This window comes from Vulpes lagopus, chromosome 12 (genome assembly GCF_018345385.1).
Source record: "Vulpes lagopus strain Blue_001 chromosome 12, ASM1834538v1, whole genome shotgun sequence".
NCBI lineage: Eukaryota > Metazoa > Chordata > Mammalia > Carnivora > Canidae > Vulpes > Vulpes lagopus.
This window is the reverse complement of record NC_054835.1, coordinates 83,307,676-83,329,565: the sequence shown is the minus strand read 5'-3', so window position 1 is coordinate 83,329,565 and position 21,890 is coordinate 83,307,676. Positions and strand designations below refer to the sequence as shown.

The window sequence follows — 21,890 nt, the reverse complement described above, 5'->3', positions numbered from 1 at the left end:
GACATCTTTATGGTTTTTTGTTAGTTTTTTGCATTTCAATAACCTTAGTACCAAACATAATGGTAGTTGGTTAGGCTACCTCTGCCAACTCAGAATTAACACTGATGTCAAATTATTGAAATATATCAGCCTTTTGGGAAAACTGAAGCTATCCATAAAACACAGTTCATAAAAATATAAGATATATTGTGGTTCTTTAGTTTATTTTCCAGTGCACATTTACCTGTAACATGATGTCATAAATGGGTACAGCCATTCTGGATGGACACAGGCTACTTTACTTGCTGCACTGAGTAAATGTTTACAACACTTTTAATGCCGTAGATCTCCTTACAGTCACTGACTTAGTAGAAAACCTCGAATACTACATTAGCAACATCTTTATCTTTTTAAAAAAGTGTTGTTTATATGAAATTTAAATTTAACGGATATATTGTATTTTGTCTGACAACTTTGCCACACCCAAACATTTCAGTGATTTATTTAAGAAACAATTGGAATGAGCTAGGTAAGCAACAGTGGTGAGTCCCCTACCATAGGAATGAAGGGCTGTACCTTGCAAGAGAATGCGGAAGTGATCTCTAGGCAAATAGATTACAGTAACAGAAATGGAACACAAACTGCATTAATACAAACTAAGAATAAAAGAGACCAGTGGAAGACCAATGGTAGAGAATGCAGGAAGAGGAGGCTCTGAAAAGGAGATTTAGCAATGTAGGCTGCCAGTACAACATGATTTTCCTCTCTTTTTTTGTTTTAGGGAGATTTGCCTCTTCATCTTCAGGAGAGACCAGCCTCAGTTATAAGAGCTGCTTATTTCTGATGGGACTAAGACCTATGTGGGGTTCTGTTCTTATCTGTGAATGATTTGTACATGGGCATGTGACTCAGTTCTGGCCACTGAAACTTATAGTAAAGATTTTTACCTACTCCTGTTTCTTAGGAGTTGTATTGTACTGTGTTGTACACAAACATAAAATTTGTGATACCTGGCTATGATGCTAGAATTGGTGCTGCCATTTTGAAATAACCAGAGAAGCTAATCTTTGATTAGAACAAAGTTTACATACCAAGAATGGTAGGATATGAAAGATGGAGAAAAATGCTTGATGATCTATCAATAAACCGATTAATCTAGGAATCACCCAACCTCTGGGTCCCTTGTAATACAAACGAATATGTGTCCAAGTTGCTTAAAACAGTTGAAGGTTTTATTTGCAGCTTAAAACATTTTAACTGACATACAGGAGGTTCATATTAAAAGTTAGACTGTTGTATATATTGGACATTGAGGTGACTTTTCTGTTTTTTTTTTTTTAATTTGCGAATGATCATAAACTCAAACCATAAAAACATTATTTTTTTTCACGTGAAAAATAAGACGTTTTCCACTTTAAAAAAATGCTGTATGCTGTCCCTTAAAGTAGTCAGTGAAAACAAAAGCAAATGTGTACTTTAGAATGAGAACTTTTGGGGAAAAGAAATCACGGAAACTAATATTCATTCAATGGTAATGTCTTTTTTTTAAAAAAAGCAACAGTTACTTAATGAAACTTCAGAATTGACATCATAAATTGGCTTGAATATAGTTCTTTGAACTATCATTATGGAATTTCCCATTTGGTGAAGAATTCAGCTGTTTTTTACAAAAATCTTTTATATCTTGGTGGAACAATGCCCCCCATATATAGAGGTGCTGTTAGTATATCTTTTTAGGAACTATAAAAATATAAATGTTTTAAAAAGATGTCAACAGAAAAATCACTATTGGATGATATAAACAGATCAACACAATTTAACTCCTCTCTGCTTCTGATGTTAACATATGACATTTGTTGAATTTTACGCTTATTTTTGGCCCTGATCTTAGGATCTCCACCTACTATTGGAAAATCCAGCTTGTGGCATCCCAGTCACTTCATTTTCACAACCATATTCTGTTCACAAAGAATGTTAAATTTATACATACGACTCATCCTATGTTTATAGTTACTCTAAAACATTTCCTTCCTCATTGTCTAAAGTAGATGCACTACAAAGAAAGCTGAGACATTTTTGGTAAACTGAACTTTACCATTCACTTATCCACATGAAAATTAACTTGCATTCCCAAATGGAACAGAAGAGCATGAGAAATTTACACAACAAAATTATTGTCAATGTCATATCTATTAGGATTAGATTCAGTGAACATATAAAAGCAAACCTAAACTTGATCTAAACATGATGGAAGTGCTATTCCTCATATTTAACAAAGTCTAGGCAAACCAGGGCTGAGGTGTCAGCTTTACAGTCATTGAAGGGTCAAATGTCTTCTTTATAGCTCCCCTATCATACTATGTACATGCCTTGATTCTAAGGTTACCTCATAGAACGCCTGACATCACAACCATGTTTCAGGAAGCAGGAAGGAATAATGAGTAAAGGCTCAAAGGAGGTCTAACCTACCAAGATGAATCACATTCCTTTGAGGAGCCTTGGTGGAAACCTCTCATACCAGCTAAATTAAGCCGCTGAAGTATAAGCAATATTTCTGCTTACATCTCATTGAATTACTCCTAGTTGAGTGGGGTCCTTCATCCCAAGAGAGACTGGAAATGACTTTTAGCTGGACTTATTACTGCCTCAAATAAAATTAACATTCTGTTCCTTAGGGAAGAGAGAATGGATAGAGGAGAGATGACTCTGTCACAGTCTCTATTACAGTTTGCTTGAGATTGCTTTCCAACCCCAGATGTATTTGTATTAGATTCAGAACGTGATTAGAACCTGTACTTTTTCAATTTTATCTTTCTCTTCTGCTGTTTTTCAGACTATAGAGTTTCTTCTGGGGTGGGAGTGATTTCACCAATCTATACTTAGACTCCCTATAAATATGAGTAGGTATGTAAACATGCCATGTTCCATCCCGAAAATGCCTTAAGCCCAGTTGTTCATAATCAGCAAAACATTGTATTCTACATTACTTGTTTGGTAAGTTCAAAATTCTTATTTAACACTAATAATCCTATCTTTTACACTAAAAATGTCAGTACTTAATGTGACTTAGTTGGTCACCATTGTGCCCCCAAATATTGCATATCTTCAATTAAAATAAGCTTTGTAGTAAAATTATTCTTTTTCTGAAAATTTGTATACAATAGTTGGGAAACTAGGGAGTACAAAAAGGGTTACAATCAAAATGTTTCCAACATGGTAGTTAATTCTTATCAGTAACTCAGAAGATTAAGTTTCAAAAAAGTTTGAAAAAAGGAAACTCACTCTAAGTACTAAGAAGGATTGCCTTTGATATTTCTGGAAAGATTGAAATTTACTCTGAGCATCACTTTTCTGGAATGAAGATAAATAAGGCCTCCTGCAGGGCCTTATTTATTTATTTATTCTAAAGATGCTTAGTCTTTCCACTGATTCGGTGATCACATCAATCACTCTCTACTGTCCAACTCAGCTACAGCCATTCATTTCACCTTGAATGCACTTACTTAAGAGGATGCCAACAGAGGGCCCCCCACAGATCTAGTTTGCTACTCCCCATGCAAAATGTCACCATGTTTTAGCTTCTTCAACCTGCGTATTGTCTTCTCTGTGATTCCTTTCAGCCCTTTTAGCAGTAAACAGATCTGATGAGGGGGTGTTTGGACATGATTAGCATGATAATTATTTATTAATTTAATTTTAATTATTCACCTTTAATTATTCCTGTTCCTATATTTTATGGGGTACAGAAATAATGTAGAACTAGACATAGAGGCATCAATTTTGTCAAAGCATGTGTTAGCTTTTAAACTTTGAAGCTTTATAAAGATGTGAGTTGTTACTGGTAGTAATAGTATCCTGATTAGATCTGCTTAAACTAAAAACTGTGTAAGTGATTCAAGCCTATATAATGGTTTGTGACTACATGATAAAACTCAGCTCCATTCCTGGATATAAATCCAGTACAATTGTGTGGTTCCCAGAGTTAACACCTAAAGAGGTACCAACCAAATGGTTCTTTACCTTCTCAGTGTCTGCCACATGTATGGGTACTCAATAAATATGCATTGAGTGAAGGTCAGCGCTATCTATTGGCTAACTCTTTCCAATTTCATATTGGATTTTCAATCTACTAAAGAAACGTATCTTATTGGATTTCATCCTAATTTACCTGAAAGTAAACATTCTAGATTCTTTTCTCCTTATACCTACTCTCTGCTCTGCAGGAAATACTGTTATCCTCATTCTTTTTAAAGTTAGCAGTTTAGATTTCCCATCACTAATTCTAGATTTTTTTTCTTACCTCTATTAAAAAAAAGCTATTCAGTTATTACAACTGTTTAATTTCTTGTATGTAAAACAAAATGTAGAAAGCTTTAAAAAAAAAAAAGTGTAGGAGACTTCTCTCAATGGGAAATCCCCACCACCACCATCATCATCATCATCATGCTAATAGTAACAGTGAATACGTTTATTGAGCACTTACATCTAAGCACTGTATATAGTGTTTTTACCATAATCATCTCTTCACAGCAGCTCTGCAAAGTAGGTATTGGTTCCATACCTACTTTGGGAAGTGAGGGAAGTGAGGTTTAAAGAGGATAAGCATCTTAAATAAAATCACATTGCTAGGATATGCCACGGCCAGGATTTGTAGCCAGGTATGTCTGAGTACAAAGCCCATGACTGTTACATTACAGAGTGGGCACACTGGAAAAAATTCAATATGAGAGAAGATATTTCACAGCCTCAGAATTGTCTGGAATTACTACTGATGTGTATACATTAAAAAGTGCAAGAAATTATTTCACTGTCTCTCCTTGAAATGTTTGACGCTGCCCACTTTAGGAATCATAGAAAGGGCACTGTAGAGTATAGGGGGGAAATAGGGACAGATGTATTCTTGATTGAATCAGGGCAATGGTTGAAGGAAAAAGACTTCCTTCTTCCTTTCCAGGTTCTTCATGCAATGAAAAAAGAGATTCTCTTCTCTTACCAGAAAACCACCTATTTAAGGAGGGATTCAAAGGCCAAACCAAAGGTGTGTTAGAGCAGAATGGAACTGTCTTTCTGAAATAAGAATTCCGCCTTTTCCATTCGTGCATCAGACTTAATGATATGATGATATTGCTCGTATATTTGCATTGGACACTGTGGCTGGCAGTTCTGCCAAAAAGAGCCATTTTTAGAACTGGGAGCTCTTGTATGAGTTTCCTATTTGTACATTAGCTATCACAACCTTTCACTTTCTCAAGTGTGTATGAAAAGGCTTGAGGTTGAATTAGGTAAAGCTATTTGCAGGTGTAGTCTCTTGCCCTCCATGTGGGTTGCAGTGCTTAAAAGCAACTTTTGAGGAAAATTGTCTGTTTGATGTGGATGGTGGTAAGAGTTATTTATGTATTGTGGAGTCAATATGATTCCCCAATGAGAAGAAAACCCCCAGCTAATGATCTAGCATTTGGGCTTGGGTCAAAGTGAATTACAGGATAGCTTTCAACCCTGAGTAGTCATATTCAGAGCTTATGCCCATTCATATGGGAGAGTACTGGTGTCTCTGTGTGTGTTTTTTAATAGTGGAAAAGGTGTGAGTAAGATCTGTACCTCTACTACTTCTAATCCTATGTGTCTGGGGCTTGGTTATCAGTCTTCCAGGCCAAGAGACACTTTTTCTTCCCCCTCAACTTCGTTAAAACCACAAAGGTGGAGAGGCAAATCCCGATTCTTTAATGTCAGACACTTCTTCAAATGGCCTACAGGCCCCAGTGCAGCATTAAGTAAGCATCCCATATAAAGCATGAATCAGAACTGGTTCTGTCAAATTTGCTTTTAGATATGGGATTGTTAGAGACATCAAGGCAGTTTGTAAAATAAAATCCTTTCCAGCTTATGTATATTTGAATTGGAAATGAATCTCCTTTCAGTTTTATACAGCAGTTTTGAATAATATCTTTTATTTTAGCATTCAAATGATGAATTTTATTTTTCATTTCACAAAAACATTTTTCTTCACCAAAAATATAGTAACTGAAAACAGATAATCAAGATGATTAGAACCTGAGAATGCTTCTCTCAGTCTCTTTTTTTCTAGATAGATAGATGGATGGATGGATATGGATATTTGTATCTGTCCTGTGTGTGGATATGTGTGTGTGTGTGTGTGTGTGTTGTCCATTGGGAAAATGAAATTCCTTCAATTGTATAGAATGAAAAAACTGTTTATTCTTTAATTTTTCTTTGGATGTATTTTCTGACTGACTTCTTACTTTAGTGTCTCACAGATTCACATATGTAGCTATGGAAATGACCTGCTATCCAGATGGTGGCCAGTACAAATGCGGAGACCTGTAGTGTCTCCCTAGCAGCATTCACTAGAAAACCATACTCTTAAGATACAAAGTACTATATCATGACGGATGATTATACAACCTGATGCTCTTATGTTGCCATGCTCTCATTTGGTTTTTACATTAAGGCTTTTGGCAAAAGGAATGATTTAAATTTATGTGATACAAATTCAATCCCCACAGGATTATAATGACTTAATCACTGTAAACTCATCAACACACAATTTTTAAATCTATAATAGCCATTTATTTAATAAGTACTTGGTCAGCGACTGTTCTGCCTGTAGCCCCACTTGCTTTGCTCTGGGCTGAGGATAAAAGTACACACTCTTATCCTCATGGAACATTCCATCTGGCATGATGGCACTGCCTTCTGTGCAATAACTGTACTTTGGCCTCAGTGTTGCTGTTCCATGTTGGATTTATAGGAGGTCTGATCATATGCGTGTGTACATTATTTGAAGAAAAAAGCAGTATCCTCAGTGACTATTGATTATAATGTTAGACCCCCCTAGAAGATTTTTTTTTCTTTGTAAAACATTGTTAGAAGGCCCACTGGGGAAGCTGAAATGCCTGAGTTCCTTCTGTTTCTTAATAGAGTCGAATCTGGGAGGCCTTGACGATGTAGGTACTATTTCCAGCAGCATTGACCAGCAGCTGAGGGAAGCAGCGAGGCACCGCCGACACACGGGAGAGAATGACTACAACATTGAGGTGCTGCTGGGGGTGGATGACTCCGTGGTCCGCTTCCATGGCAAAGAGCACGTCCAGAACTACCTCCTCACCCTCATGAACATTGTGAGTAGCGACTCCTCTCTGAGGCTTTTTGATTCCTTTAATTCACTTCTGTTCTGTCAGTGTCTTTTGGAGGCCTATTGTGAGGACTCCCCTGACTGCACCCCACATCCAAAATGTGCCTGTAACTGCATTAAATTGGAATATTGATCTAAATATTTAATATATAAGAATGCAAAAATGAAGGGAACATGAAGCAAAATTTTCTTTGGTTGATCAGCTAGTTTTAACATTGTCATCAAGGGGAAATCAGAAATTTAAAAAGCCATACTAAGATGGAGCTATACCAGGAATTATGATTTTTGTTTTGTTCTGAGCATCGTCACAACCCATTGTGGCTTTGTCCACCTGCCTTGACAAGGACCATGAAGGATGAAGTAGCACCCATTTGTATTGCAGGATGACAAAGAATGATTTAGGCCTGATAACTTTGTGTGGATGCTTAACTCTAGAGTTTTTGAGTAAGAGTGGTATCTTCCAACATTCTATGATTGAAGGTATACTGGACATCCAGAGCACAGTCCTTTCCATGGTGCAGTGATGCAGTGCACTCATCAAGAGCTCTCTGCGTTTTTCCTTCATTTCTCCTTTATGAGCCTTAATTATATGCAGAAGAAATTTAGCTCACATCCCAAAATGGGATTCTCTTTTTCCGTGTGAATTGGCAGAGAGCAATTGAGGAAAAATAGTATCTAAACCATCTACTTCTAAAAGATAATTGAGATAATAGTGCAATTCTAATTTGTATATTTTACCTCTTAGAATTATAAAATACCTATTTTGATTGATCTAGCAAATTTGTTACCTAAGCCTCTTCTCCCTTTTCCAGCTTTTGATTTTTTAATTTAATTTCTGCAGGCATCTATATTGTTTACCTTCTTCTTTCCATGCTTAAGATTAAATTTCAAATAATTACAATGGAGAAGAATAATTATTAATTTTATTAATCATCATTTTATTTATGGTAATATTTTTTAATAATAAATTTATTTTTTATTGGTGTTCAATTTGCGAACATACAGAATAACACCCAGTGCTCATCCCGTCAAGTGCCCCCCTCAGTGCCCATCACCCATTCACCCCCACCCCCCGCCCTCCTCCCCTTCCACCACCCCTAGTTCGTTTTCCAGAGTTAGGAGTCTTCCATGTTCTGTATCCCTGTCTGATATTATTTATGGTAATATTTAAGCCTATATGTTAAATATATTTTTGTTATTGAGATGCCAGTTTATAAAATTATACATATACCTGCCATGTGTCTGTGAGATAGAAGGAGCATATAGAAATTATTTCTATCTGCTCATTGGTACCACTTCCTGTTATGAAGACTAAACACCACACAGAGAACAGATTGCTGCTAGCTGTCACGATAGATGTGTATAGAGGATCACTATTTGTGAATTATACGAGTGTCTTCAACTACTGACTGTGACTTCTGTGTCTGACTTGCTAGTGGTGAAACTGGCAGGCTGTTTCGCCTCTGTGCCTGCTTCAGCCTCTCCATCTGCATAATGAGAAAAAGAATAGGACTTACTTTACAAGGCAGGTTGAGAGGATTAAGTGGGTAAATATAAGTCACTGTGCTGTGTACCTGTGCAGAAGGAAACAGTCATGTTTTAGCCTCCACACGACATTTACTTCCAAAATGACCTAAAACTTAAAAATCCCTAAAGAGATGCTATTCCCACTCACATTATGTATTGTACCCTTGGGCTGCTTTGCCCTGCCACCAGGGAGGGCAGCCAATCCTTAAAGATTTACTAGGCCTCTTCCTGGTGCTCACAACTATAGATGGCTCTTGGCATCATGCAGCAGAGAGTTGATATGGTCCTTGTCCTCACAGAACTTATAATTTAGTCAAGCAGAAAAGAGAAATACATGGTATTTTTTTTTAAGTTAAGCAATAAAGACTTGCTGTTATGAAGACTTATGTTGCAAATGCTATACTTTTGGAGAAGGCAGCTATGACAACAGTTGTCCAAGTTGTGAAGCTTGAGTTTAATCAACTTGGGACTTAAGAGGCAAGGGCTTTCATTCTAATTCTGTTACCTATTGGCTCTGTGGCCTTAGACAAGGGGATTTCATTTCTGTGTTTATAACATCAAAAGGCTTAATAAGATGTTCATTAATTCTGTAATTCATCAGGAAGTTGAGAGTTAAACTGGAGTCTTCAAGGATTTGTTTTTCTATTGTGTTTTTGCAGTTTGCTTTTGTTTTTTGAAAGGCCCGTGAAAATGTAAGGGCTTTCTGGGTAGAATCTTTTGTCATGAAATTAGAAATGATAAAGTATATCTGCCAGACAGTAATTCCAATTTGAAGGGCGTTGAAGAATAAACAAAGGGCCACATTTTAGATTTAATAACAATCAAAAGGACTGTTTTATTTTTAAGTCCATTAAAAAGGTTAGAGAATAGACTGAGTCTGTCTCGAATACTAGAAATTATTCTAAAGTTAATAGTGCATCAGAGAATGGAACTATAGTAGAGAAAATAAGTTTTAAAACTTAAGAAGCTCATTGCCTCTGAAATAATTGATGTAGGTAGGGGTTTTGGAGAGACAATAATAACACTCCTCCCCTTCCTTTCTTAATTTCACAACCAACTGAAAGCTAGACATGGACATCAGATAGATAGAAAACGGTTTTTTGTTGTTGAGAGCTGAATTACACATGACTTAAGTATATAGCCGCCAAGATTGTCCTTATTCTAAGTCAGTGATTTTCAGCAGAGGGCAGTTTGTCCCAACCTCTGCCTGCAGGAACATTTGGCCATCTTGAGATTTTAGTTATCACAATTGGGAGGAAGAGTTGCCTGTGCCCCTAGTGGAGGAGGCCAAGGATATCGCTAAAGATACAATACAGGAACAGCCCTACATAACAAAGACGTATGAATTATCTCATCTAAAATGTCAGTAGTGCTAAAGTTGATAAACCTTGGTCTAAATTGGCTAACCTTAAATTCTCATCCTCTTCCAACTGAGTAATTTCAGGTTTCTTTTATAAGAGCAGGCAGCCAGCCTTAAAAGTATGACAGCCTGGAAACGGAATCCCTTCCTCTCCTTCCCACTGCTCAGGGCCCTGTTGTAGGCTGTCTGATCCAAAACAGTGAGATGGGCATGCTCATCACCCTGTCTCAAACTGACCAGTTAGATTAGAGTTGGATAATGATAAGCTAACAAAACTTTCTCATGGAAATTCAAGGTGAAGAAAATTGTTTTTACCTACTTAACAATGTTTGAGTAATTACCCCTCCTGTGGTAACCATGCTTTATGACTTCTCATGGCTATCTAAAATCATGGCTCACCAAACCTGAGGCCTGCACAGACATTCAGGCTTTGTGCATGTCAGATAGGTTCTCTACCTGAATGTTTAGGACAGAAAAAGGCCTTCGGGAAGGCAGCTGTCATGCTGTGAGAATACCCAAGCAACTGAATGTGAACACTCAATGTGAAGAAAAACTGACACCCCCTCACCCCCAGCCAACAGCCAGCATCACCTTGCCAGCTGTATAAGGAAACTACGTCTGAAGCAGGATCTTTCTACTTTTCTACCCCAGTCAAGCCTTCAGTTGAATAGCTCCCGCTGACATCTGACTTGCTTCAGAAGAAACACCAAGCTAGAACCAACCAGCCAGCTAAGTCAGTACCAAATTCCCGACCCATGGAAACTGTGAGAGAAAATAAATTAGCACTGTTGCTTTAAAAGAGAAGAAGAAGGGGTCAGGGGAGGAGGAAGAGAAGGAAGGAGAGAAGGAGACAGGGTTATTGGGAAGAGAGACTTAGAAAATTCAAGTTATATTTCATATTTAATTCTACTGCAGGCTAATCATAGTTTAAGTATAATCAAGAAAAACACTTGAAACATAATATATGTCAGGAGTAATGTTAAACATTTTTAAAAATTCATCTGCTGCTTATTTTTCCTCTATGCTGTCCATTTCATCCTGTGACTTATTTATTTTATAACTAGGAGTTTGTACCTCTTAATCTCCTTCACCTATTTTGCCCATTCCCACATACCTCCCCTAATTCATCTGCTATTTTAAATTAGCCATGTGAATTGACCACCTTTTTGACCCAAATATATTTTATCTATTCCAGGGCCATATTGCCTAGAGATAGTAATGATTGTGTCTCTGAGTCTGGTAGTTTTTTAGTGATTTACTGTGTGAATCTGGGAGTTTGGACACAGGAAAGGCAGTTCACTAAATTAGCACTTCTCTCAGGAAGTTTAAGGGTCAAGTGAACAAGTCTAAACAGGCCACAAGATGTTATTGCTATAACTCCCTAAAAGGGGGAGTGTACCCTTTCCTATGCCTTTGGCTTCTCTGAATCTGTGAAAGAGGGGATAGCCTTCCATCTCCTTTTATTTTTAACTCCTTTTTGCGGGGGTAGATCTTGAAATTTATCCAAGTCTCATCCGTAAAGAAGAAATAAACAGATCTGGATATATTCTAAAACAGCATGACTAATGACCAGAATCTGGGCAAGCTTTATATGTTTCAAATAAGATATATGTGATATGTGTTATAAGCCTTTGTTAGGATCTCATATCAAATCTTGTTATGTTAGGAAATTTTAGTTTTGCTATTTTGTAATATGGCTGATATACTCAGAGAGTGGTTCTCAGTGATGGGGCATGTCTCACTATACAAATATTGATCTATTGATCCAGGGCAGCCCCAGCGGCTCAGCGGTTTAGCACCGCCTTGGGCCCGGGGCCTGATCCTGGGGACCCGGGATCGGGTCCCGCGTCGGGCTCCCTGCATGGAGCCTGCTTCTCCCTCTGCCTCTCTCTCTCTCTCTCTCTCGCTCGCTAGCTCTCGCTCTCTCTCTCTCTGTGACTCTCTCATGAATAAATTTAAAAAAAAAAAACAAATATTGATCCATTGCTTACTATGTACAAGGCTGTTTTAGGCTTAGAAAAATTCTCAGTGAACACAATAGAAAATTCTCTGCTCTCTTGGAGCTTGAAAGAGGAGACAGGTTAATAGCCAAATAATAAATAAATATGTAAGTTTAAGTAATAATAACTGCTGAGAAGGAAAATAAATAAAGAGTAAAGAGTATTTTTGCCAACCACGCATGATGAAATACATAATGGGTATGTGATTTAATAGTAAATAAAATTAGTATTGAAATATCATAAACCATTACTCTTAAACATAAAGTATAACTGTACAATAAGTTTGATGAGATTTTATATAAAATCACATTTATGTTTCAGTATAGTTCTCTTCCAAGTCCCTTCAAAGATTATAGCAAATAAGTTCCGTCTTGCCTTCTTGTCTTTCACTTTCTCAGCACCCTATTATTCAAGCCGGCAAACTTCTGTTATCATAGAGATGTTTTGCCCCTTGAGGATGTACTTCAATAGGAGAAATTAGATTTATGAATATGTATAATGAAGCCTAGAAAATGCTAATTGACTGGAAGTATAGATCAAGTGTTATTGGGAAAGAGTATTAGAGATATCTTTGAAGTATGGGAATGAGGAAGGGTATGAGGAAGATGTATACATGAATTTGGCCTTGCATGGTAGGTAGAAGTTAGATGTTCAAAGATGGATGATAAGTTCCAGGCAGAGAGGAGAGTTGAACATTCAAAGCTCCTATTTGAGTTTGGCTGTATAGAAGTTGCATGAAGGAAATCAATGCAAAATAAGAACATCTAGATAGATAGTAATTATACAACTCTTCAGTGAGGGTTTATCTTCTTTGTTCAGTTCTGTTTTAAAAATCAGTTATTGGTTTAGCAGTGGATAGGTATTTACCCCGTTCAAGACACTGGGAGAATATAAAGAAGTTCTTGGCAGGTTAAGACCAGGAAACACAGAGTCTATAAAGGTGATGAAATGAAGATAACTCTTCTAAATGTTAGTTTGATTTGAAAAAAAGTGCAAGCTGGTGCTGTAAAATCATGACATTCTATATTTTTTATTGGAATTGGTTAGATTTTGACCAAATTATTAAATGAATGTCAATTAAAAAGGCATAAAAGATATATGTTCCATCAACTCTAATCCCTTTGGATGCTAGAATTTCTTTCTACTACTACAATACCTAACTAGTATTTACCATATTTCACCTTGAGTGCAAATTGCTGTACATGATTAAGCTTTGTATTTACAACATGAAAAATAGTCTGTGACACTTCGGACAAGAAAAACATCAGAGGTTTAGGGAGAGGGACAGAGGGATGAGGAAGTGGAGCCCAGGACATTTTAATGGAGGTGAAACTATTCTGTATGATGGATATTTATGGTGCATAAAGACATTATGCTTTTGTCAAAACTCATTAAACTGTAGAATACAAGAAACTAGAATACTGCAAACAATGGACTTTAGTAGATAATAATATGTCAATACCGATTCATCAACTGTAAGGCATGTACCACACTAATGCAAGGTGTTATCCTAATATGTGATTAGGTAGAGGGGTATATTAGAACTATCTGTACTTTCCACTTAATTTTTCTTTAAACCTGAAACGACTCTAAATGCTAACATCTAAAGAAACAAACAAAGCCCTAACAAAACAAAACTGTCTGACACAGAGTAAACATGCAATAAAATTTTCATTGATCCAAGGTTTTAACAAATATTTTAATGCTATAAACCAGATATGTAGAGGTGAACACAAAATATTTATTCCCTATCCCAAGATTACAGACTGGTGGAGAAATCAAATAAATGTATCATATGTTATACTAAGAGCAATGCAGGGAACCAACAGTTTGCTTGGAAAGAGAATAACAGAGCAAGTGGATGATAGGGATTTTACAGACATGAAAAGAAAGCCTTGGACCAAGAAGTGATTAAGTTGAGACCTAAAGTAAAAGGGAGAGCCAGCCACGGAACAATGACCTGTGTTGTAGTTACTGAACAAAAGCCACTGTGGTTTGAGTCTAACATGCAAGGAGTCAGGTGGAGCTTAAAGAAGAAAATAAGCACCTTTTAGGTCATGGAAGGAGCTTGAATTCAGTTTTAATTAAATTAAGGGAAAGCTATTGGAGGCCTCATTCTGTGTTGTAAATAGGTTGGAGAGGTTTAGAATGAAGGCTGACCATTTGGCTATCAGTTGTAGATGTGTAGATAAGGGATGATGGCTTATTGGACAGTGAAGATTGCTTTAACAAAGGAGTATTTATGGTAGAATCAGTAAGATTTACCAGTGGATCAGATGGGAGCTAGGGAAAAGGGTGCCTTACAATTTTCTGACTTGAACACTACTGGATGATGATGATGATGCCATTTATATAGATGGAGTAGTCTGTGGGGGGAAAAAACAGATTGTGTGGCATCAGGTTAGTGATGAAATCTTTGAAGGTGTTTGAAATCCTTTAGTTTAAGTGTAGATTCAAAAGAATGATATCATCATCTTTTAGTCTTTGCTCTCTGCCTGGGCCTGTGCTAAGTATATTACATGAATTATATAATATTCCTCAATCCTGAGACATGTTCACTTTTGGTCTTAGTTTAAAAATGAGGAGATTGAGATTTAGAGAGGTTAGGTGACTTTTCTAGAGTCTCCCAGCTAAGAGGTAGCCCGGCCAGAGCTTGAGCCCAGTGCTCTGTTTTCTCCCTAAGCTTTACTGCTTTTGTTACAGTCAAGGCATTTTATGTGTCCCTTGCCAGATAAAATTCTCATGTCTTTCCTTTACCTGTTTCTGTATCTTATTAAATACCATTCAAGTCATTGAAATGAGAATTCAGTTACTTGCCTTATTTGAATCAAATCAATTAGCAGTTTTTGGGATCCCTGGGTGGCGCAGTGGTTTGGCGCCTGCCTTTGGCCCAGGGCGCGATCCTGGAGACCCGGGATCGAATCCCACATCGGGCTCCCGGTGCATGGAGCCTGCTTCTCCCTCCGCCTGTGTCTCTGCCTCTCTCTCTCTCTCTCTGTGACTATCATAAATAAATACAAATTAAAAAAAAAATTAGCAGTTTTTTTTAAGGTTCTCTGTAATAGGGCAATGAAGCAGATTTTGTGACTAGGATGGTGTGTTGTTTGCAGTGTGCCAGATGTTCCCTGACACCAACAGCGTGCTGTCTGTGGCAGGTATCATTGTCACATACTAAGATCTGTGAAGTGACCTGGGTCTGTTGTGCCTATTAAAATTTTCAGCTTTCTGCAATGCTTTAATCTCAGAATGTATCAACTGAAAAGAAAACAATTCATTTAAAAGTGGCTTCCTAGTATGAGAAATAATCATACTTCCAAGTAATCATTAATAATTAAAGAGAACTCATTAAGTCCTTTTTATACTGAAATTGGCTATTTATGTACAGTGAACTAATAACATTGCTGTGTTATGTGGACATGGCAAACTTCCCTGCTAATATTTTTAGAAGAAAAAAGGTATAAGTAAGTATTCTGGTCCTAAGAAAGCATTAATAATAGACTTGTTCAAGCATTAGCAGGTATGTGTGGCTCCTGGTTAATTAATGATGATTAAATCTTTACACTGCTTTTGATTTCTCAACTAATGTTTCTTAAAACATTGAACATGAGTGCAAGGAAAATTTATCTGGGGAGTATACATGTTCAGGCAACCTAAGCAAATCATGAAGCAGTTGTCTATTTTGGGTCATTATCTTTAATCCATTTCTTACATTAGAATTAACATCAATCCTCTAAATATTGATTCACCCAACATACATGCCTTTTCATAGGCCAAGTCCTGTTTGCTTCTAGAGAGACAAAAATTAATAAAATTTAGGTTTTTTTTTTTTTCACAAGGAGCTAGTTCTAGCAGGCAGGTGAAATCAACAAATAATAATAAAATGTGATAATTTCTTTAAAAGATTTAGTTACAAATGACTATGTAAACATTAAAATTGAAAAGAAAGGGTTGTGGTTTGTCAAATAATGCCAGTGGCAGATGGAGTCTTCACAGAGGAGATGCCATTTGAGTTGGGCTTTAGAGAATGAATTGGCATTTTGCTGCTAGAAAAGGAGAAGATGAGTTTTGGAAGATGGGAAAGGGACTGTAAAAAAATACTCAAAGGGATAGTTCATGGTGTCTTCTGAGCCAATGGAGGCTTGTCTATAGGTAAAATTGGTGGGTATTTAGGGGAGATGACAGAAAATGAGGCTGGATAGGGAAGCTAGGGTTACTTTTAAAAAATGTCCATGCCATTCTAAGGCATTTGAATTTCACCTTGCTAATGAAGAGTCAAGGGGTTTTAAAGATGAAAGGGCTAGTTTCCAAGATCTATAAAGAAATTATTAAACTCAACAGCAAAGAAACAAACAATCCAATCATGAAATGGGCAAAAGACATGAAGAGAAATCTCACAGAGGAAGACATAGACATGGCCAACACGCACATGAGAAAATGCTCCGCATCACTTGCCATCAGGGAAATACAAATCAAAACCACAATGAGATACCACCTCACACCAGTGAGAATGGGGAAAATTAACAAGACAGGAAACAACAAATATTGGAGAGGATGTGGGGAAAAGGGAACCCTCTTGCACTGTTGGTGGGAATGTGAACTGGTGCAGCCACTCTGGAAAACTGTGTGGAGGTTCCTCAAAGAGTTAAAAATAGACCTGCCCTACGACCCAGCAATTGCACTGCTGGGGATTTACCCCAAAGATTCAGATGCAATGAAACGCCGGGACACCTGCACCCCGATGTTTCTAGCAGCAATGGCCACAATAGCCAAACTGTGGAAGGAGCCTCGGTGTCCATCGAAAGATGATGGATAAAGAAGATGTGGTCTATGTATACAATGGAATATCCTCAGCCATTAGAAATGACAAATACCCACCATTTGCTTCAATGTGGATGGAACTGGAGGGTATTATGCTGAGTGAAGTAAGTCAGTCGGAGAGGGACAAACATTATATGGTCTCATTCATTTGGGGAATATAAAAAATAGTGAAAGGGAATGAAGGGGAAAGGAGAAAAATGAGTGGGAAATATCAGGGAGGGAGACAGAACATGAGAGACACCTAACTCTGGGAAACAAACTAGGGGTGGTGGAAGGGGAGGTTGGCGGGGGGTGGGGGCAACTAGGTGATGGGCACTGAGGGGGGCACTTGACGGGATGAGCACTGGGTGCTATTCTATATGTTGCCAAATTGAACACCAATAAAAATAAATTTATAAAAAAAGAAAGATGAATTACTTTATCAGTCTGTGCTTTATGAAGAGAATCTTGGTGCATTAGAGTGACTTGGAGGAGGAGACTGTAAGATGCTGTGCACAGACACGCAGTATCCAGAATTAGGAAACAACTCCTAGTCTATCTGGCTCCAAGCCCCTTGTGATTTATACTGTATCACCCAGCCTCAACAAGCTGTCTTATTGACCATAATAGGTCACAGAGACAGATCGGAGTAAACATAAGTCAGTTCAGCCCTCCCTTAGATAAACATGCATACTTTCTCTGGAATATCCTGGCCCCACTGAAGGTCTGAACATCACAGGTTTAATTAATATAACAACAGGACGACTACACAGTGTTGCTGTCTCAGCGGTCTCTTTTCACTGAAGCATCTCACCTTCCTCTTTCCCCTTCACCTTTGTTTCCGAAGTCCCAGAGTTCCCTCCTGACATTGACTCACTTTTCCTTTGTTATGCTACCAGTTTCAGATTGACCTTATCCCTTCCAGATTTATAGCAGCCTTTTATTTTTCCCAGGGCCCTAAAACACAGAAAAGCTTTTTAGCTTGTTGAGGGAATCCCATCTCGCTCATACTTGAAGAAAGGACTTTTCTTCAAGAAAAGTTCATTCTACCAGGGCTTTTAGGATTTCTTCAGAAAACTCATTCTACCAGGGCTTTTAGGGAATATAAGGGAAGGGAGAAGAAATGTGTGGGAAATATCAGGAAGGGAGACAGAACATAAAGACTCCTAACTCTGGGAAACGAACTAGGGGTGGTGGAAGGGGAGGAGGGCGGGGGGTGGGGGTGACTGGGTGACGGGCACTGAGGGGGGCACTTGACGGGATGAGCACTGGGTGTTATTCTGTATGTTGGCAAATTGAACACCAATACAAAATAAAATTTATTATAAAAAAAGATAGTTCTGTTACTACTGGAGTTGAACAGATGGCTCTTGAGCATGAGAGATGAATGAGTGTTACAGACGTAAACATTTGGAGCTAATTAGCCTGTAGGTATTGGTTGAAGAAGCAGCAGTGGATGAAATATTGCAGAGAGAGTGCATGAGAAGAGACGATGGTTGAAAACAAAACTTTGAGGCACACTGACATGTGAGCTGGATGGAGAAAAGGGAGCTCGTATCACTAAAGAAAGAGAGTGGTGTTTGAAGAACACAGTGCAATACAGTACTAAATGCTGCTGAGCACTGTAGATGGGTTATTTTTTCATGACGAGGGAGAATTAAGAGTATGGATTAAAGATGACAAGGAACTCCAAGCAAGGGAGAGCTTGAATACAGGCCATAAAGAGTTGATGTTTTTTGGAGCAGAGCATTTGGAGCAGAAGAAGCCAGAGACCTAGGTGACAAGCAGAAAAAGGCAAGAGAGGTAGGTGTGAAAGAACAACAGGCATCGGCATCACATAGACTTACCTGACTTTTACTTGTGCTCATCTTCTTCTGGGGGAAAGAATCATATAACTTCTGTGGGTCTCAGCCTCTTTCTAAAGTAGTGATACGAGATGTCTCCTTCGCGGAGTGTTGAGCTTCTGCGATAATGTGGATTGGACTTCTTGCACTTGCTCTTCGTAATACCCTTCCTGATTTTGGGTCTCCCTGCTCTGACTACCCAGTCTTAACTTCTTCCTCACCCTCTGGACGTCTATCTTGTCAGTCAGATTTATTGCCTTCAAAGGACATGATCCTATCTGGTATGACCGTGTCTGCCTGTCTTTTTAAGATATTTATTGATTTTTGTTCACACACGTAGCCTATTTCACCTGATAGAACATAGTCATGATACGAACTGAGACCCAGACTCAGTTACTCTTAAATGTCCTGCCCCAAGGACAGTTAGGCATAGGGTAACTGTTCAGTGAATATTTGATAAGGTGATTAATAAAGGTAATTATTGTTGATCTGAGGTTGGAGGTGAGAAAAGAAGAGAGAGTCAGCCCCCTACTCTGATTAAAAGGAATATAGAGGATGAGCTGAGAATCCAAGTAAGTGTGTGCCTGGAACTTTTAAGCTCTGCAAGAAATTGGTTGTGGAAAGTACTATTTCTTCCCAGTTCATTTCAGAATGCTTTTGTGTCAGCCCAAATTACCTAGACTGTCTTGTCATTAACCTGTTTGCCTTTCATAAACCGAGTCTCTCTCTCTCTTTTTAAAAATCATGCTTAGGTATCACTTATTTTCTTCTTTGTGAATAATGGTATTAATGATGGCTAATAAATTTTTTATTTTACATGTGCAAGGGCCGGCACCATTAAGCACTGTAACATATATGAGCTCATTTATTCCTCTCAACAATCCTCTAAGGACAATACTCTAATTCACCCATTTTACAGATGAGTAGACCAAAACATGGAGGCAAATAACATGCCCAAGGTCACATAGCTAAGATCAAGCCCAGGCAGCCTGGCTACAGAACTCATGCTCTTAACCACTCAGCCATCCTGTCTCTCCAGACCTAATCCACCCATCTAAAAGAAAAACGAGTGTTGCTTTGTTGAAGCCAGACAAAGCTGTTCATCAGCTAGTCAGACAAAGCAGGTCAGGGTGTCCTGCCAGGGAAATGTCCTGGGAGAAATTGTCCTGTCCGGGAACAAACCTGGAAGGGATTTTCCTTTCAAGGAAAGGAATACTTGACTTGATTTTACCTTCCCTCCCCCCCACCCCCATCACATCACTGGCAACCCCTTCTCATTTAAGGTCATCTGAAAATTGAATTAATATTCTTTTTACCCCTTCTTTCAGGTAATTTAATAAAAGCTCTAGGCTCAACCCTGAACATCTCACAGAAAATCTTACACACACTGTGATAGATTCATTCACGTGGTAAAGGGGTGTTCGGTTTTACACATATTTGCATTATGTTGTGTCAAATATGTGACTTCTTAGAATATTTATGCTTAATGCCTTTCTTACAACCCAAAATGCTGGTTATAAATTTCAGCCCTCACTTCTCTTATTCAGTTTTTCCAGTGATCTGCTCTAGCATCTTTTTCTTTTTTTCAGTATTTTTAAAACGACCATCATATTGATCATCAAGAAATCCTTATTTATAGTAAATTCAGAGTCCAATTCCTCATCTCCTTAAAATTTACATGAAGGAAGATTATGAAAAGGAAGTGAAGTTGTTAATTCCTATTTCTCAGTATACTTACACACCAATTTCTTCAATTCAGGGATAGCAAATTACTACTGATTATTCTAAAACCAGCTGTTCTGTGCACAGTAACAGTGTTGTGGTGTGCAGGTTTGTGGAAGTATAGCAAGATGGTGAAAACTACTGACTCTGGAGTCCGACTGCCTAGGTTTTCATCCTTTGCTGTGTCTATGAACTGTGTGACCATGGGCAAGTTACTTGACTTCTCTGGGCCTCAACTTCTTAGTGTAAAATGGTGATGATAATATCTCTTAAGTTGTTGCAAGAATTACTTGAACGAATCTAAAGTATTTAGTGCAGTGCCTGGAATCTGAGAAGCTTTATATAATGTTAGCTGTTGTTTTTGTTTGTTCATGTTGCTTTTACTTAGGAAAAATATTGCTTTCCTTGTCACTAAAAGTTGTAAAAATGCTTTCTTAACAAATATTATTTTAGTTCGTCTTGACAGATTCAAGTGGTTCATTCAGTATATGTTTTTAGTTCATTCTGTGTATAATTTGTTGTTAAAATTTGTGATTAGTTTATAGTCAGATTCTGAGGGTTTCTATGCCTCTCATATATTTTACTATATGACATTGAAAAACAATCTAAATAAAGATGTCTTCAGTATTTTTCTTTGCTTTCAAGAGTCAAATGACTCAATGTTTTCCTTAGGCTAGAGTATTTTAAAACTCTTATTTAATTTTAAGGAAGTTATTTTATTTATGTGTAAATATAGGAAAAGACAGACATAACAACTGGTGAGTAAGTACCTCCAGGTGTATTAAGCAACATTTACCCCCCTCAAAAATGTGCATACTGCCACCTGCTGGGAAGAACTTTTGTACCTTGAAACAGTATTTTTGAAAAAAATTTAAGTGTCCGATGATATTCCCCATAGGTTTGGTTTTTTTGTTTGTTTGGTTTTTGCTTTTGGTAGATTTAATTTAAATCACATCTTTCATTCAATTGAAATTTCAAACGTAAGAGTCTTGGAGTCTCTTTTAGGCGAAAACTAGGAAAGGAGGTAGTTTTATTTCTTGTTCTTTTCATATAGATTATGAAAATACATCCATAAGTCTTTAAAATCTTTTTTCAGGGATAGATGGAAGGGTGCTAAGCTCCTTTATGTTTTTCTAAGGGCAGTTGTGTAGTATTTTTGCTAGATTTGGACAACAACCCTTTGAAGCAGACAGAGCAAGTCCAATTATAACTTGCCAGTGAGAAAACAGAGGCCCGGAGAGATTAAATGACCAGCACAACGTCACTCAGCTTATCAGTGGAATATTCGGGACAGAATCCAGGTCTTTGAATATCTTATCCCATGGTGCTGATTATTTCTTCAACTCTTATCATATCCTATAGGCCTCTGAGTATAAAAACATTGCATCCTGTTATTAATAAGGCCTAGCAAAATGAAAAGCAGCCAAATTATTAAATACATTTTAAAGTGAATAATTTATTTTTTTAAACTTTGGAAAGCAAATGATAAGTGACATCCAGTGCTTTGT

At 37.6% G+C, this 21,890-nt stretch overlaps 1 protein-coding gene across 1 annotated transcript in view; it reads left to right on the top strand.

Moving 5' to 3' along the window:
* Positions 1 to 21,890, top strand: part of ADAMTS3 (ADAM metallopeptidase with thrombospondin type 1 motif 3) — a 256,615-nt gene that overhangs the window by 188,170 nt on the left and 46,555 nt on the right. Inside the window, exon 5 of the mRNA XM_041723863.1 lies at positions 6,919 to 7,118. Coding sequence (XP_041579797.1) covers positions 6,919 to 7,118 — 200 coding nt within the window. The remainder of the gene's footprint in view (positions 1 to 6,918; positions 7,119 to 21,890) is intronic.